We start from the raw sequence: 16,660 nt of genomic DNA, 5'->3' as shown, positions 1-16,660 counted from the left end.
TCAGGCTCTTTTTGTGCACTGTTATGCACATACGTTAATTCTTGTGATGTCTGAGCCACAGAAGCCTCAGCAACAGGCTGCTCCTCCCAAAGTACAGGACCAACAGGCTGGGGGACTTGTTTGTCCCCCGGGCCATCAAACTGTACAACTCCTCACTGGGGGGGAGGAGGGCAAACAAAAAAAACAGTACAACCACAACAATAACATAATAACATGTGCAATAAAACCATAGACATGTGCAATAAAAACCCTGGGCATTACGGGGTAACTGTAGGTGTGTGTGTACCTATGTGTGTATATATATATATATGTGTGTATGTGTATATGTATGTATGTATGTGTATATATGTGTATGTATGTGTGTATGTATATGTATGTATGTGTGCGTATGTATACATGTATATGTGTATGTATGTGTATATATATATATATATATATATATATATATATATATATACAGGTGTTGTGTGTATGTAGGTATACATACATATATATAGCATGGGTCACCTTCATTTTTATTTTTATATTTTTATTCTTATCTTATTTTATTCTATTCTCTATTTTTAACAGTGCTGTGTGTGGATGCTGGAGCTGTTAATTTCCCCGAGGGAACCTCCCAAAGGGATTAATAAAGTCGTCTGTCTGTCTGTCTGTCTGTCTGTCTGTCTGTCTCAGGGAGCATCAAAAATTAAACAAATCTGGGAGGATTGTCTGCATTTTTTACACGTTCTCCCAAGCGCACAAAACTGCTGGATGAGTTCTGTGAGAGGCGGCTGCCGCGGGTCTCTCAGGTGAGATGGAACTTTAACTCCAGGTTGGTGGGCACAGTCCACAACAAACGAGCTGAGCTGGTCGAGCTTTTCCAGCAAATCGTCGATCACGCTGAGGACTTTGACCGTGAAACAGTGCATTGTGCATCAGGACACTTGTCACAATTGAAAAGCTTTGGTGTGGGAGAGTGAGTGGTTTACAGACTTGAAATAGATGTGTTATAGAGTGTTCATCCATTTTTTTTTGTACGGTGGCCCTGAAGATGTGGAAGCGTTTCCTAAAACAGAAAAAGTAAATGTAGTGTTTTCTAAGATGTAGCAGTGTTTTCTGAAATATTGTAGCATTCTCTAAAACGTGCAAGTGTTTTGGTTGTTGTTGTTTTTTTTATGTAGCATTTTCTAAAACAGGTGTTTTCTGTAAGCGTTTTCTAAAACATAGAAGCATTTTCAAAAATACTGCAGCATTCTCTTGGAAGCATTTTCTGAAATATAAAAGTGTTTTCTGAGATGTTGTAGTGTTTTCTAAATCAGTGAACACACACACACACACACACACACGAAAAGAGAGGAGAGGATTTTAATGCTGTTAATTGTCATAATGAACAGTTTGTTTGTGTAACTGAAAACAGCTGGAAATAAGTGCAACGTTGGACACTGACGTCACGTTTGGTGACTTTACACGAGCGAGTCGACCAAACCTGATGCAACAAATACATGAAATAAATTATACAGCTGCAAAAAAAAAAAAGCAATCAATCAGTTATTGATTGATTGGTAAATGAACAGGCAACTATTTTAATAATCTTTTAATCATTTTGAGTCTTAGTTTTCCAAATCTCAGCTTCTGAAATGTAAATATGTTCTGGTTTCAAACTGAATATCTTTGGTTTTTAGATGAGAAACACAAACATTTAACATTTCTGACCATTGTCGTGCAATTATTAAACCAAATCATCTATAAAATTTAAAGATACAGTTGACAAATTAATTGATTAAGAAAATAATAATTAGTTGCAGCACGAGAATTAACCACAGAAACGACTGAATGAATGAATAAAATACACAAATGTTAGATCTATAAATTAAAGTGACTGAATTTTGAGTATTTTATAAATTCTTATTTATTCTATTTTTCCCTTTTTTTTAAAAAAAACTTTCTTCTGTGACGTTTTCTCACAGAAATGCATTTTTGTTTTACATAAAAAGACATAAAATAACTATTATTTACAATAATATTCACACTAATAACAGTGAAGCACAGCTGTGTGTGAGCAGGAGCTCAGCTCACGTCTCTGTCTCTCAGTCTCTGAACGAGCAGCTCAGTCCATGTTCTTCATCTTCATCTTCATCAGTGAACTTTCTCGTCTCTGCTGCGTCTGACGTGGCTTCGTCTGGGACCAACGCCGCCATCATCGCTACCACTGCCACCGTCGCCGCCACAGGAAACAGGAAGCGGATGAAGGCGACGCAGGAAGTGGAAAAAAAGCGCCCACGACGTTTATGTGGAGCTGCAGGAACGAACCGGAGCGAACGAGACCACAGAAGAATACTGGATCAGAGGGACGGCCAGGTTCAGGTACTCCTGAAGACACGGAGACATGACACGGATCAGGAGTCTGATCTGGAGCTGGAGCTCAGAGACACAAACTAACAACAGGACCTTTAACTGAAGGTAGTGAAATTTATGGACTCTTTAAATCTAGGAACTTTTATAACAATGTTATAAAATAAAGCTCTCTGTCAATAAAGTACCTTTAAAACAACATTTGTAATGTTGGCACTTTAGATGTAGGTGTTTTACGTTCGTTTAGGTGCTTTTAATGTTTCATTATACTCAAATGTAGGTGTTTTTTAAACAATGAAAATAAAGCTGCTTTAAACAACTTTTTATATATTTGTATATTTTAATATATATTTTGAAATGTAGGTACTTTTTAAACAATGACAATAAAGCTTTTATAAATGAAGCTCAATGTCTTTTCATTTTTAAAAGAAAGGCACTTCATGAAGGGAGTTACTTTTGAAATGAGCTGCATTTTACATTTAAATACTTGTAAAAAATGATCTACATTTACATGTAAACAACTGGATTAAAACATAATAAAGCCTCCAAACTCAAACATGAATTCTACAAACGTGAAACACGTTCACTGATGTTCTCCGTCACTGACCTGATTCGCCATGAGAGAAAGTGTACGATCTAAGTCTTCCACCAGCTGCTGGAACATCGGCCTGCGAGAAGGGACGGCGTGCCAGCAGTCTCTCATCATCAGGTACCTGAGGAACACACACACACACACATACACACACACATGCACACACATGCACACACACGCACACACACACACACAAACACACACATGCACACACACGCACACACACACACACACACACACAGGCAAACAGATGCTCAAACACTCTCAAAGTCATTTTTCAGCTTGTTAAATGTGAATATTTTCTGGTTTCTTTGCTTCATAAAACAAAGAAATCATTCAAACTGAGTCATTTTGAGTTTGTGGACAAAAACAAGACATTTTCTGACATTTTGTGGATGAAATTAATCGGGGAAATAATTTATAGATGAAGAAAGATGTAATCACGCAAGCAGGAAACGGGACAACAGACTACCAAAATAAAACGGGAAGTAACAAAACAGCTGAGGTGCAGGTCTCAGGCTGCGTCACAAGTCCTTGGGGTTTTGTTTTTTACAGTGAAGGTGAACGTGTGAACTCACAGTTCCTGTGTGCAGGTGGCTGGTTTCTCCATGCGATGACCTTCCTTCAGCAGCTTGAACAGCTCCTCCACAGGAACTCCAGGGTAAGGAGATCCACCGAGGGTGAAGATCTCCCACAGCAGCACGCCAAACGACCACCTGAACACACAGTAAACACAACAGCTTTATCACACGTTCATCACTCATTGAGTGAATCTGATGAACTGAAGCCTCATCACTCACACGTCGCTCTGGTGAGTGTAGATCCGGTCAAACAAAGCCTCAGGTGCCATCCACTTCACCGGCAGACGACCCTGTGGAAACACGCACATGTCACCTGACGCGTTCTGTTTTCTCGTCTCTCCAGTATGTGGCGCTGCTGTGTCAGTACGTCTGCTAATCTGATCAGGCACTTAGAAGGACACCTAAGAGTCTACGTAGGATTCTAAAATGGCTGCCACTCACACTTTAAAGGCCACATAGACCGGAAGCTCCAATTAACGCTGCGTTTGCGTGTGTGTATCTGCGTCATTACCTCGTTTATGAAACCCTAACGTTTCAGAACAAACAGTTCAGCCACTGCTGAGAAAATAGTGTTGTATTGTTTTCCTGGGCTCTGCGAAGCGGATCGACACTTCCGTAGTTTGATATCGTCATCAGAAATCCTCACCACTCCTCTCACCACCGTAGCGCCTCCTTGTCCGGGCACATCCGGTTGTGTACATTCAACCGCAGAAGAAGAAGAACTACTCTCGTTGTAGCTGCTGAGATGCAGAGCATCCACCGTGCGAGAGGGGGAGATGTGTATCTGAGAGCTGGCCTATCTATTACGTCACTTCCAGGTACCTGGCCAATCACAGGACAGTAGGAAAGCTCTCGTTGGCTGGCCAATCACAACACAGTCCACGTTCTGGGGGTGTGGTTTTGGTCTGAAACAGCGCGGCTGACCAGAGCGTCAGTGAGGAGATATTTTGATCGGCTCGTTTGCAGCGATTAGGACGTTTTTAACCATGAAAACAAGTTAATATATGTAAGTAGACCTCCATAACTAACATATATGTGTGATACAAGCATTCTATGTCGCCTTTAACGGTTAATCACACTTTTGTCTCGTTTGTTTCACAATAAATCACTCATAAACGTAGTATTGTTCAATTTTTATCTGTGGACGTGTTGCTACACCGTTTGTGTTCACAAAATATGTTGTTGATTGTTGTTATCGACTGGTTTTGCTAACAGTGGCTAGCCGGAGATGTTTTTGCGTCCTTGTTTTTTTCCTAATGTTACCTTCTTTCGAGCGTTGTCTAAACTTTGCTAATGCTACCTTCTTTCTAGCGTTGTCTAAACTTTGCTAATGCTACCTTCTTTCTAGCGTTGTCTAAACTTTGCTAATGCGACCTTCTTTCTAGCGTTTTCTTCTTCTTCTTCTCCTTCTTCTTCTTTTCCTTTCGGCTGCTCCCTTCAAGGGTCGCCACAGCGAATCAACCTCCTCAATCTCCCCCTGTTCTCTGTATCCCCCTCTCTCACACCAACTAACTTCATGTCCTCTTTCACTACATCCATAAACCTTCTCTTTGGTCTTCCTCTAGACCTCCTGCCTGGCAGTTCCAACCCCAGCATCCTTCTACCAATATACTCACTATCCCTCCTCTGTACATGAACAAACCATCTCATTCTGGCCTCTCTGACCTTATCTCCAAAACATCTAACATGTGCTGTTCCTCTGATTGACTCATTCCTGATCCTATCCATCTTCATCACTCCCAAAGAGAACCTCAACATCTTCATCTCTGCTACCTCCAGCTCTGCTTCCTGTCTTTTCCTCAGTGCCACTGTCTCTAGACCATACAGCATCGCTGGTCTCACCACTGTCTTGTATATCTTTCCTTTCATTCTGGCTGATACTCTTTTATCACACATTACCCCTGACACTTTTCTCCACCCATTCCAACCAGCTTGAACACGTTTCTTAACCTCTTTTCCACAATCTCCACTGCTCTGGACTGTTGACCCTAAATACTTCAAATCCTCCACCTTCTTTATCTCCACTCCCTGTAGCCTCATGGTTCCACTTGGGTTCCTCTCATTCACACACACACATTCTGTCTTGCTGCGACTAACCTTCATTCCTCTCCTTTCTAGAGCATATCTCCACCTCTCGAGCTTTTCCTCCACCTGGTCTCTGCTCTCACCACAGATCACAATGTCATCTGCAAACATCATAGTCCATGGAGATTCCTGTCTAACCTCATCTATCAGTCTGTCCATCACCACCCCACCAAAGCAAATACTGCATCTGTAGTACTCGTTCTAGGCATGAAGCCATACTGTTGCTCACAAATGCTGACTTCTGCTCTCAGTCTAGTTTCCACTACTCTTTCCCATAACTTCATTGTATGACTCATCAACTTTATTCCTCTATAGTTAGTGCAATTCTGAACATCTCCCGTATTCTTAAAAATGGGCACCATCACAATTCCTCAGGCATCCCCTCACTCTCTAAGATCCTGTTGAATAGTCTAAGCAGAAAACTCTACTGCCTCCTCTCCTAGACACTTCCATACCTACACAGGTATATCATCAGGACTTTGTTCTGCCTTTGTCCTCTTCGTCTTCCTTGTCACCAGATTCATCCTGCAAACCACCATCCTATGCTGACTTGCTACACTCTCACCCACCACTACTTTGCAGTCACTGATCTCCTTCAGATTACATCGTCTATACAAGATGTAGTCTACCTGTGTGCTCCTACCTCCACTCTTATAAGTTACCCTATGCTCATGCCTCTTCTGGAAAAAAGTATTCACTACAGCCATTTCCATCCTTTTTGCAAATTTCTTTCTAGCGTTGTCTAAACTTTGCTAATGCTACCTTCTTTCTCGAGGTTGTCTCATCCCTATTTGAGTGTTTGTTGATTATTGATAGAACTGTGCTAGCTTATTAATTTAAGGTACAATGTTTAACTTGCCAATGCTAACAGGCTAATGCTAACACACCCTGTCGTTATTATACCATGTTCTTGTAAAAAGTCGGCTTACATTAGTCGTCTTCTTGTAATAGTCGATGTGGTGGACGTCCCGGGCCAAACCGAAGTCTGCGATCTTCATCACGTTGTCCTCTGTGACGAGGACATTCCTGGCCGCCAGGTCTCTGTGGATACACTGGACATCAGAGACAGAGGAGACAGAGTTTTAATCACAGTGTTAATGTTAGCATTGAACAGGAAACGATAGCTGAGGTAAGAATTAGTGACATAATGGTGAGACTGCAGGTTGTAAAACAAACACACATGGAACTACGGTGACCTTCACATACCAACCTGCTTTCAACGCCTGTTCTGGCTGGTTTGTCTGTTTGGTTGCAGAAGCTTTAAGTAAATATCAAAGTCTTATTACAAGTCTACGACAACCTAACTATTTTTCATTAGTAAAAAGATTATTATACACTCATACAAACACACTTGTGGGCAGTTCTGCCGATAAACCTTTGCATGTGTCGTTGAGAGACTGAAGACGCTTTCAGGACACGTAACCGTGTTGACATCTGTAATTGTCCATACTGTCATGACCCGTCAAGCTCCCTGGATTCATGCTTTCTTTGTGTTTCCTGTTTTACTTTGGTAACACTTGTCTTCAGTGTCTCCTCCTCTTTCTTTGCCTCATACATTGATACTTGACCTGTGTTTGTGGCCTGGACTAAACAATCTTAGACCATAATTCTTTTAATGCCACATAGACTGACCTTCTTTGAAGCGAGGTACGCCATTCCTCTGGCCACCTGGTAGGCGCAGGACACCAGCTCTCTGACCTCTAAGCTGCCCAGCATCGTCTGCCTGGATCCGCTCCAGTATTCCAGTCCGAGCGGCCGCCGAGCGCGGAGGTACTCCCGGAGGTTCCCCTGCGAGGCGTACTCCACCACCACGTACAGAGGACCTGAGAGGGCAGCAAGTGAAGGTCCATTCACACGTTCATTCACATCAGAACTGACACATCACTCACTCACTCACTCACTGACTCACTCACTGACTGTCTGACTGACTCACTCACCGTCCTCACTCACTGACTCACTCACTCACAGACTCACTGACTGACTGACTGACTCACAGACTCACAGACTCACTGACTGACTGACTCACTGACTCACCGTCCTGAGTGCAGGCTCCCAGCAGGTTGATGATGTTCTTGTGTTTACCGATCATCTTCATCATCTCCATCTCACTGATCAGGTCAGACAGGTCCTTCTCTGTGGCGTCAGCTGCACACGACAACGAGGACAACGTGTGTTATTACATGTAATAACGATTGTTATTACTCTGCCTCTGTTTATTTGTCACGAAAACGATGGGAGCGTTTGTGTGTCCACAGCAGCAGAGCAGGGGCGGGCGGAGACAGTGTTTCATCGGCAGCAGCAGAGCAGGGGCGGGCGGAGACAGTGTTTCATCGGCAGGAGCAGAATTCACTTTTGAAACTTTTCGTGGGATGTTTCCTTGTGTTTTCAGACAAACTCTAACCTGTTGGCAGTCTTCTCACTTTTATTAGCACAATGCTGAGGTAGCTGGGTGACACAAGATCGAAACACTTGTGTCGTGTGGAGCTGAGAGACTAAATCAGACATTTTTGAGAACTCGTTTAACAATGACTTGAATGTAGCTGACATTTTCTTTTCATTTAAAAGTGACGTTCTACAGCTTTAAATGTATGTTATAAACCCCCCCACCCTCTCTCTCTCTCTCACCTTTGAGCATCTTCACAGCCACCTTGGAGAGACGTGTGGGTTTGTTCTTGTCGACTCCCACAGCCTCGGCCAGCATCACCTGACCAAAGCAGCCTTCACCCAGAGGTTTCCCCAGCGTTAGCCTAAGACACACACACGCACATGCACGCACACACACACACACAGAACAGTCAAGTTGAGATCCACTGTAGAAATCCACTGTGATGTTTTTATCACAGCGTGGTTCGTCCGCCTGTAACCAGGCTCTGATTGGACGACACTATTGACAATGTTGCGGTTTTATCTCCAAATGTGAAGATAATTTACTAAAGAGCTGGAGTGTCTCACTAGGAGTGAGATCATTAACTCCTTCACTGATGTTATAAAAACATAGAAGCTCAACTTCTCATAGACTTTCATTCAAATTGAGTTCTTTGTCGCCCCCTGGCGGCTGCTCAGTACATGCTTAGTTCCAGGTGGTTCTCAACCTGCAAACTGGAAGACTGAAGTAGAATACTGGAACATATGGTCTATTGGTGCATTCCACAAGTCGAAATGTTCCCTCAAGTCGTATTTCTACCACGAAAAGTGGGGAAAACAACTTCACGAACCGGTGACGTCACTCCCAACTCCAACACTTCCGACTTCTGAGGTAAATAGAACGCACTAATAATTCTGCCAGGTCTGAGCTCGTCCTGAGTACATTACATTACATTACATGTCATTTAGCAGACGCTTTTATCCAAAGCGACTTACAATAAAGAGTTCACTTTTAATCACTTTTAATCCGTGGTCATGTTGTTGTTGATGCTAATGCTAACCAGAGCGAGCCTGACTTCTCATCTGTAACGTGGTGAATCATGTCCTGACTTCCTGGTTAAATCAAAGTTTGTACGATGAATGAAAAGTTTAGTTTTTCGTACCGATCTCGCAGCAGCTCCCAGACGGGATCGTAGGGAAGCTCGTACTCCGACACTCCGGCCAGGACGGTGGTCGCCGCACTGGAGAGACGAGAGTGACGCATCAAACACATCCCTGACTGCAGAGAGGACGACGAGTCCACCGACACCTGCAGACGTACGAGAGAAGAAGAAGAACGTGACTGGTCTGTATGAAGGAAACAGGAAACAGGAAACAGAGGAGGTGTTACCTGTCTCCTCAGAGGAACACTTTTGGCCAGTTTCTGCACGGACAGTTGACTGCTGAAGTCGCTCTTCTTCGGGGCGCAGCAGAGTCTGCAGGCGACCGCCGCGGCCGTGAGGACGACGACGATGAAGAACCCGAGGCAGTAGAGGAAGATCTCCAAGTACGTCTGCGAGGGCAGGGGTGAAGGATGCAGGTCTGTGACCACAGGAAACACACGTTTAACCAAAGACATTAAACTTTATTCTGAAAGTCTGGACAAAAAAAAACACGAGCGATACGTTAAATATCCTTCAATTAGGGCTGGGCGATATCTCGATATTTGAATATATATCGATATATTTCTAAACGAGATATAACACGGGACAATATCGCTTGTATTGATATAATCAATTTTGTGATAAAATGACAATACATGAGCCGCAAGCTCGCACCTATTTCTCCGCTCCCTCTCCCTGCGTCCCCACACACACACACACACACCGGGGCGTCGCACCCGTGGGGGAGGTGGGTGTTTTAACACCCACACTTTTCCCTGTGAGAGGGTTTAACACCCACACTTTTACTGCAGTTTTTCGCCTCACTACATTTGCCGCTACATCTCTGGCCGCTAAGTTTGTGCGCTCGCTGCGGCTGTCAATTTTATTAAGTCCATCAATAATTAATTAAATATATATTGTACTTCCTGATATATATATATATATATATATACATATATATATGTGTGTGTGTGTTCTGATTTAATTTTGGTTTAAGGAGAAAAATTACAAAAATTACAATAAATCAGAATAGGAAGTGAATAATAACTGACAGTGAACGAGCCATGACTCGACACTCCTCCATACACACACCATGTTTTTACGCCTGCACTGTTACCAAGGCAACCGTACTACTGTCGATCGACTAGTTCTGTCTGGACACAGAAAACCTGATCTCCTGATCTCCGCTCACCTTCCACGATGGTGAGCCAGGCCGAGTGGTACGAGACTCCGATGGAGTTTCCCGCCAGACACGTGTACTCGCCAGCGTCGCCCGCGGAGATGTTCCTCAGAGTCAGGACCTCCATGTCTTTATCTGTCGTGTTCAAACCTGCAGACTGACACAGAACAAGCACACAATAAGAAAAAGATCCTGGTTTGATGATGTCATGAAGCAGCACGTAATCATGGGAATTAATGTCACCGTAATAACTTGTAATACTGAATATTTCCTGATGTTACAGCTGTCAAACATGGTTGTGTAGGAAAATCATGTTTTTAGTGTGTGTATAATAAAAGAATAAAGGTAAAACAGCAGCAGTACAAACATGAAACAGTCGTTGTTCTTGCTCTCACAGCTGCAGACGAACAGGTGTGAGAGCAGAGATCTGTGCCGCTGCTTATTTATGCTTTTAGTTTGACTTTGATTTAATAAATAAATACAGCTGATATTCTTAAAGAGTTCAGACTGAGGAGGAAACCAGAGAAGCTGGAACTCAGCCCATTTATCAGTGAAGAAATAAAGTAAGAAAGCACTTTTACTGTGTTTTTGTGGGTTTTACTATGTTTTTGTAGGTGTTACTTTTTTGTGGGTTTTACTGTGTTTTTGTGGGTTTTACTGTGTTTTGTGGGTTTCATTGTGTTTTTGTAGGTTTAACTGTGTTTTTGTGGGTTTTACTGTGTTTTGTGTGTTTTACTATGTTTTTGTAGGTTTTACTGTGTTTTTGTGGGTTTTACTGTGTTTTACGGTGTTTTTGTGGGTTTTACTGTGTTTTGTGTGTTTTACTATGTTTTTGTAGGTTTTACTATGTTTTTGTAGGTTTTACTGTGTTTTTGTGGGTTTTACTGTGTTTTACTGTGTTTTACTGTGTTTTGTGGGTTTTATTGTGTTTTTGTAGGTTTAACTGTGTTTTTGTGGGTTTTACTGTGTTTTGTGGGGTTTACTATGTTTTTGTAGATTTTATTGTGTTTTTGTGGGTTTTACTGTGTTTTGTGTGTTTTACTATGTTTTTGTAGGTTTTACTATGTTTTTGTAGGTTTTACTGTGTTTTTGTGGGTTTTACTGTGTTTTACTGTGTTTTACTGTGTTTTGTGGGTTTGATTGTGTTTTTGTAGGTTTAACTGTGTTTTTGTGGGTTTTACTGTGTTTTGTGGGGTTTACTATGTTTTTGTAGATTTTACTGTGTTTTTTTGGGTTTTACTGTGTTACTGTGAAAAGTTAATATTGTTAGTATTTAGTAATAGAGCTTCTATAATCACAATCACTTAAACATAATGTTAGTAGTTAAAACATGATTCATGGTTGTTTAGTCACCTATGATCATAAACAGAATCTTTTTGGCTTTTAGACCAAAATGTTTATTGATTTACTGACAAAACTATCTCCAGCCTTTTTTAAAATAAAAGATTTTATTTGAATCTACCGCTGAACTCTGTTTCTGTACCAATCATGTGTCGTCTGTCATGTAATGTAATGTAATGTGTTACTTTAAACATGTGTTACTTTAAAAATGTCATATAACTCCCTCACACTCGCTGACGTGTGAGTGAGCAGCAGCTGCTGACCTTGAGGACGAGGACGTACGGCAGTCCGTCCGGTCCCTCTCTGCTGCCGTTGACCGTGATGTGTTTGAGCCACTGGATGTGAGGCTGCGGGTCGCTGAACACGCGACACACGAACCGCACGTCGGCACCGACGGCGGCGGTTTGGTTCGCCGGCAGACCGACCTGCAGGAACGGTCTGTGAGGAGAACGTTCTGGAAATGACAGGAAGAAGACGACACTGAGACAAGATCATTTTAGATTAAAGGAGGACAACATGGACTGAAACTTAGCTGCTAAATAAAAGACTCTAAAATCTAAAAAAGAGACTAAAATCAACAACTCCTGTGTGTGTGTGATGTTAAAATCACTGATGTTCTCTCTGAGGTTTGGTGTGGGAGAGTGAGTGGTTTACAAAAGTTTGTCTCACAGTGAGATAAAGACGTGAAACGTGTTCTGAAGAAATCGTAGACTGAAACTGACGTAGATTTTTTCCTGTGAGTGTGTGAAAGTGTGTGAAAGGACTGTTTTTGGACTGTTCTTACCGACCACGTCCAGCAGGTAGGTGTGTTTCAGGCTCCCGTACTGGTTCTCCACCACACACGTGTAGTTGCCTTTGTCTGACGGAACCACAGACTCCATGATAAGAGTCCACATGTGTCCTCTGATCTGAACGACAGAGCAGGAGGAGCAAATTCAAACAGCTGCTTCAGCCTCCGCTGGTTTCTCTTCACACAAACACACTCACACACCTTAAAGCCTCCGATTCTCTGGTCTTTCTTGAACTCTTTTCCGTTCTTGTACCAGCGCAGAGACGGGACAGGGTTTCCAGACGCCTGACACCGGAACCGCACGGTGCTGCTGGCTGGAACGGCGTGGAGCTGCTTCTTCATCTTCTCTGGCATCACCCACTGAGGAGCCATCGCTGCAGAGAGAGAGGAGAGAGAGGAGAGAGAGAGGAGAGAGAGGAGAGAGAGAGGAGAGAGAGAGGAGCGTCGTTCATGATGATGACCCACAGAAGTGTGACAGGAGACGGAGAGAAGATGAAGTCTCACGCTGAAGCTTTTCGTTGCTCGTCGACAGCTCGTTGGAGAGTTTGTTTTCCTCTGACGACGACTCGTCATCTTCTTCGTCCTCGGACGATTTCACTGCGTCGGCTGCAAAACAAAAGGTATTTTTCTGTTCATGCGTTAGCGTCATCTTCTCCAGCTGCAGCACTTTTATTAAAAGACTGTTTCTGTTTCTAAATCTGTCAGCGGTGGAGATGAGCTCAGAAACATCTCAGGTTAGTTTCTTCTCTCTTTATCTTTTAAACTTCAGGAGTTTTGCTGCAGGTAACTCCTGAAGATGAATGTGACTGAATGATGACAGTAGATGTTTGACATAAATATGGATTTTAGTGCGTGAAACGAGTTACAACTCTTTAAAGAACTGTGGTTGAGCTCTGCTAAACAGACTTCTTCATGTCTGTTACCAACGTCTTTGAGGATCCACCAAAACCAACATTAGTCCAACAACACATTTGCATTCTATTCAAAAACCATTTCTACATGAAGCTCCATAAACAAATAATCCACAACATGACTCAGCTCAAAATGCTTTTTATGTTGAGTTCTTTTTTTTCCCTCATCTTACTGAAGCATTTGTGATGTTTAGTGGTTTTTGGATCACATTGAATTTGACATTTTTCATTTTCCAACGTCCTGTAATTGGGACCAGAGTTGGACAGACATCTAGAAACGACAAAATCGTGAAACGAAAACGATCACAAACACGTTTTGTCTTTAGAGCAGACATCGAGCAGCAGCTGTCTGTCTGTCTGTCTGCCTGCCTGTCTGTCTGTCTGTCTGTCTGCCTGTCTAAAACCAGGTCTGCGATATGTGTCGTGCACTGTTTCTGTCGCTCAGCGTACATCATCCTGATCACCGCTCCGATTGTTGTATGTCTGTCCAAATGTGTACTGATTGGTCCCGCCTCTTGAAAGTGGGAGGAGACTATACATCCTTTACAGACTCAGAATGTGGCTTAATTCATAACATCAAACATTTTCCTGAGTTTACGTACAACACCACTTTAGTCCTTTTAGAGTCACATGGATAATAAAGTGAGGGATGTTTGAGGGTGTAGCTATGGTGTGATTGACAGCTGGTGTCAAGCTCCACCCTCTCATCAAATCTTGTGGTTTCAAAGTCATGACGGTGGCTTCAGAGGAGCAGTGGTGACCAACAACAACCTCTAATAATTCTTATTCAGCCCATAATTTTAAAGCATTTTCAGGAGTTTTAGTCAAAACTTGAGTTCAGACAGAAAGAAACAGCTGCTGTTAAACACATCACACACTTTATAAAAGGAAACGTGGCCACAGAAGCACGACGAGGAGAAGGGAGGACACGTCTTTGTCTCTGAGGAGGAGGGACACACAGACGTTTGGCAGGGTTTGTGAGGCTGAGACTGAGAGAGAGGACACAACGAGCTAAAGTGTCCTCGAGACAACACACAACAAATCTGCTGACTCATGTTAGCTTAGCTGCTAGCTCCTCTGTGTGTGTGTGTGTGTGTGTGTGTGTGTGTGTCTCTGGACCATAACCAGCTTGTGTTCAAAGCCAAAGCCTCAGCTCCACCATGAACAGTCTGTCTAAACACTTTCAGATGCTTCAGAGTCAAAAACAGAAGACAGACCTCGAATAAAGTCACTTTTCTTATTAAAGACGTTCAGTCACTGGAAACTTTTACAGCGTTTTAAAATAACGTACAACGTCAGAAGAGCAAGACAAGAGGACAGAGGGACAGAGAGACAGAGGGACAGAGGGACAGAGGGACAAAGAGACTGTCCAGAGGAAAAGACGAATAAGGCAAAAACACGACTCTCAGAGGGACACAATGCAATATGTCATAAGTAAGTAATAAAATAGTTTTCTGTTCCCAAAAAATGTTATATAACCTCACATTTGTCCATAAACCATAAATATTCTTTTGTTATTAAACAGCAAAAAAACAACAAAATATTATTAACTGAAGCCAAAAAACGTATAAACTAAGTAAACAATTTAGCAATACAATTATTATATATCATATGTCATTAAAACATACTAACTTAGACAAATGTCTAAGTGGGCGGAGCCTGTCAGAGATGACCTCAAACTATTCGTCGTATCGGACTATGTTCATGTTTGGTGGGCGTGGCTTCGGAGAGAGAGCCTTCATATCAATTCATATTTAATATTTTAACGACGAGAAGCAACAATCAGCTGTTTCTCTCTATCCTGCGTACTGTAGCTTTAAACCAACACACACACACACACACACACACACACACACACACTAATGACATTTACAGAAAACTGAATTAAGGCCAGAGGTTTTTTTCTCTCTGAGGCACTGAGGACACACTGTGTGTGTGTGTGTGTGTGCACGTGTGTGCGTGTGCATGTGTGTGTGTACCTGTGTCCGTGTCCTCTGTGGTCGGTCTGGACCGAACCCGAGGAACCTGAACCAGAACCAGCAGCAGGAAGCAGGACGTCAGCAGCAGGAGGCGGCGGCGGCGGCAGCAGTGGGGGGGCGGAGACATGGTGTCCTAATACATCCGACTCCCTGAGACACACACACACACACACACACATATAGAGAGCCACATGAAGACGAGTCATCAATGATTTTATCATTTTAGGATATTTATTGTTTTATTTTTTTGAGAGTCCAGGAATGACAAAATGGAGGAGGAGGAGGAAGAAGAAGGTCATGACTCAGGGGTTTATGAATCATCTGCAGCTGCTGACTGTGACATTAATCAATGATGATCCAACACATGTTTAATTTCCCACTGTGCTCTCACACACACACACACACGCAGCTGTTCCTCAGCAGGAGTGAGGATGTGATGATGACCTCTGACCTCCACCCTCCTCCTCCTGTCATTACTAATACAAACCTGTGGAGTCAAAAACAACACAGCAGTGATACATCACACCTACACTTCTGTGTGTGTGTGTGTGTGTGCAGACACCATTTGCTGCTTGTGACACCATGAGAGTGTGAAATGGTGAACAGCGCCTGTTCTCGTCTTGATGACCACTTAGAGCTGCTTTTTTGCCATTCATTCACTCATTGATTCATTCATTCACACGCTGCTGTCAGGAGCGACAGTGTCTTGCCCAAAGACACATCAGCAGAGTTGAAAGACGACTCTCTCTGAGCAACACAACACACTAAAGACACTGAAAACAACAATAATCATCATCAGTTTCTTCTCCCATGGAGAACTGAAACCTGGTCCCAGGGCGGGAAAACTCAAAACCATTACGACTTTATTCTCATAATATTACGATGTTATTCTCGACAGATTACGACTTTATTCTCGACAGAGAACGACTTTATTCTTAACAGATTACGACTTTATTCCTGACAGATTATGACTTTATTCTCGACAGATAACGACTTTATTCCTGACAGATTACAACTTTATTCTCGACAGATTACGACTTTATTCCTGACAGATTACGACTTTATTCTCGAAAGATTACGACTTTATTCTTGACAGATTACGACTTTATTCTCGACAGATTACAACTTTATTGTCATAATATTACAATTTACAAAAATCTACTCTTTTCAGTGTGGTACTAATACTTTTTCATAGTTTTTCATTTTGCAACATAGTTAAGAAAGTTTATTGTTATTGTTTGTTTTCCTGCAGCTCGTCTCTGTCTGTCGCTCTCTCTGTCTGTCTGTCTCTCTCTCTGTCTGTCTGACTATGTCTCAGGATTGTAAATGATGTCTGTCTGTCTGTCTCTCTATCTGCTTGT

At 42.5% G+C, this 16,660-nt stretch overlaps 1 protein-coding gene across 2 annotated transcripts in view; it reads right to left on the bottom strand.

Moving 5' to 3' along the window:
* Positions 1-1,333: 1,333 nt before the first annotated feature.
* fgfr1b (fibroblast growth factor receptor 1b) overlaps positions 1,334-16,660 on the bottom strand; it is a 16,784-nt gene continuing 1,457 nt past the window's right edge. Inside the window, exons 2-17 of one of the 2 annotated variants that reach the window (XM_058617514.1) lie at positions 15,300-15,449; positions 12,914-13,015; positions 12,611-12,783; positions 12,404-12,527; positions 11,883-12,073; positions 10,291-10,435; positions 9,347-9,537; positions 9,120-9,265; positions 8,218-8,339; positions 7,627-7,737; positions 7,225-7,415; positions 6,522-6,644; positions 3,727-3,797; positions 3,505-3,642; positions 2,942-3,047; positions 1,334-2,352 (exon numbers count right to left, since the gene is read on the bottom strand). In XM_058617514.1, coding sequence (XP_058473497.1) covers positions 2,269-2,352; positions 2,942-3,047; positions 3,505-3,642; positions 3,727-3,797; positions 6,522-6,644; positions 7,225-7,415; positions 7,627-7,737; positions 8,218-8,339; positions 9,120-9,265; positions 9,347-9,537; positions 10,291-10,435; positions 11,883-12,073; positions 12,404-12,527; positions 12,611-12,783; positions 12,914-13,015; positions 15,300-15,426 — 2,145 coding nt within the window. In that variant the 5' untranslated portion in view covers positions 15,427-15,449 and the 3' untranslated portion in view covers positions 1,334-2,268. Of the gene's footprint in view, positions 2,353-2,941; positions 3,048-3,504; positions 3,643-3,726; positions 3,798-6,521; positions 6,645-7,224; positions 7,416-7,626; positions 7,738-8,217; positions 8,340-9,119; positions 9,266-9,346; positions 9,538-10,290; positions 10,436-11,882; positions 12,074-12,403; positions 12,528-12,610; positions 12,784-12,913; positions 13,038-15,299; positions 15,450-16,660 lie in introns of those variants that run through there. The other variant, XM_058617515.1, reaches the window with a different exon arrangement.

Source organism: Solea solea, chromosome 19, assembly GCF_958295425.1.
Source record: "Solea solea chromosome 19, fSolSol10.1, whole genome shotgun sequence".
NCBI lineage: Eukaryota > Metazoa > Chordata > Actinopteri > Pleuronectiformes > Soleidae > Solea > Solea solea.
The sequence above is the reverse complement of the archived record's forward strand: the minus strand, read 5'-3'. Positions and strand labels throughout refer to the sequence as shown.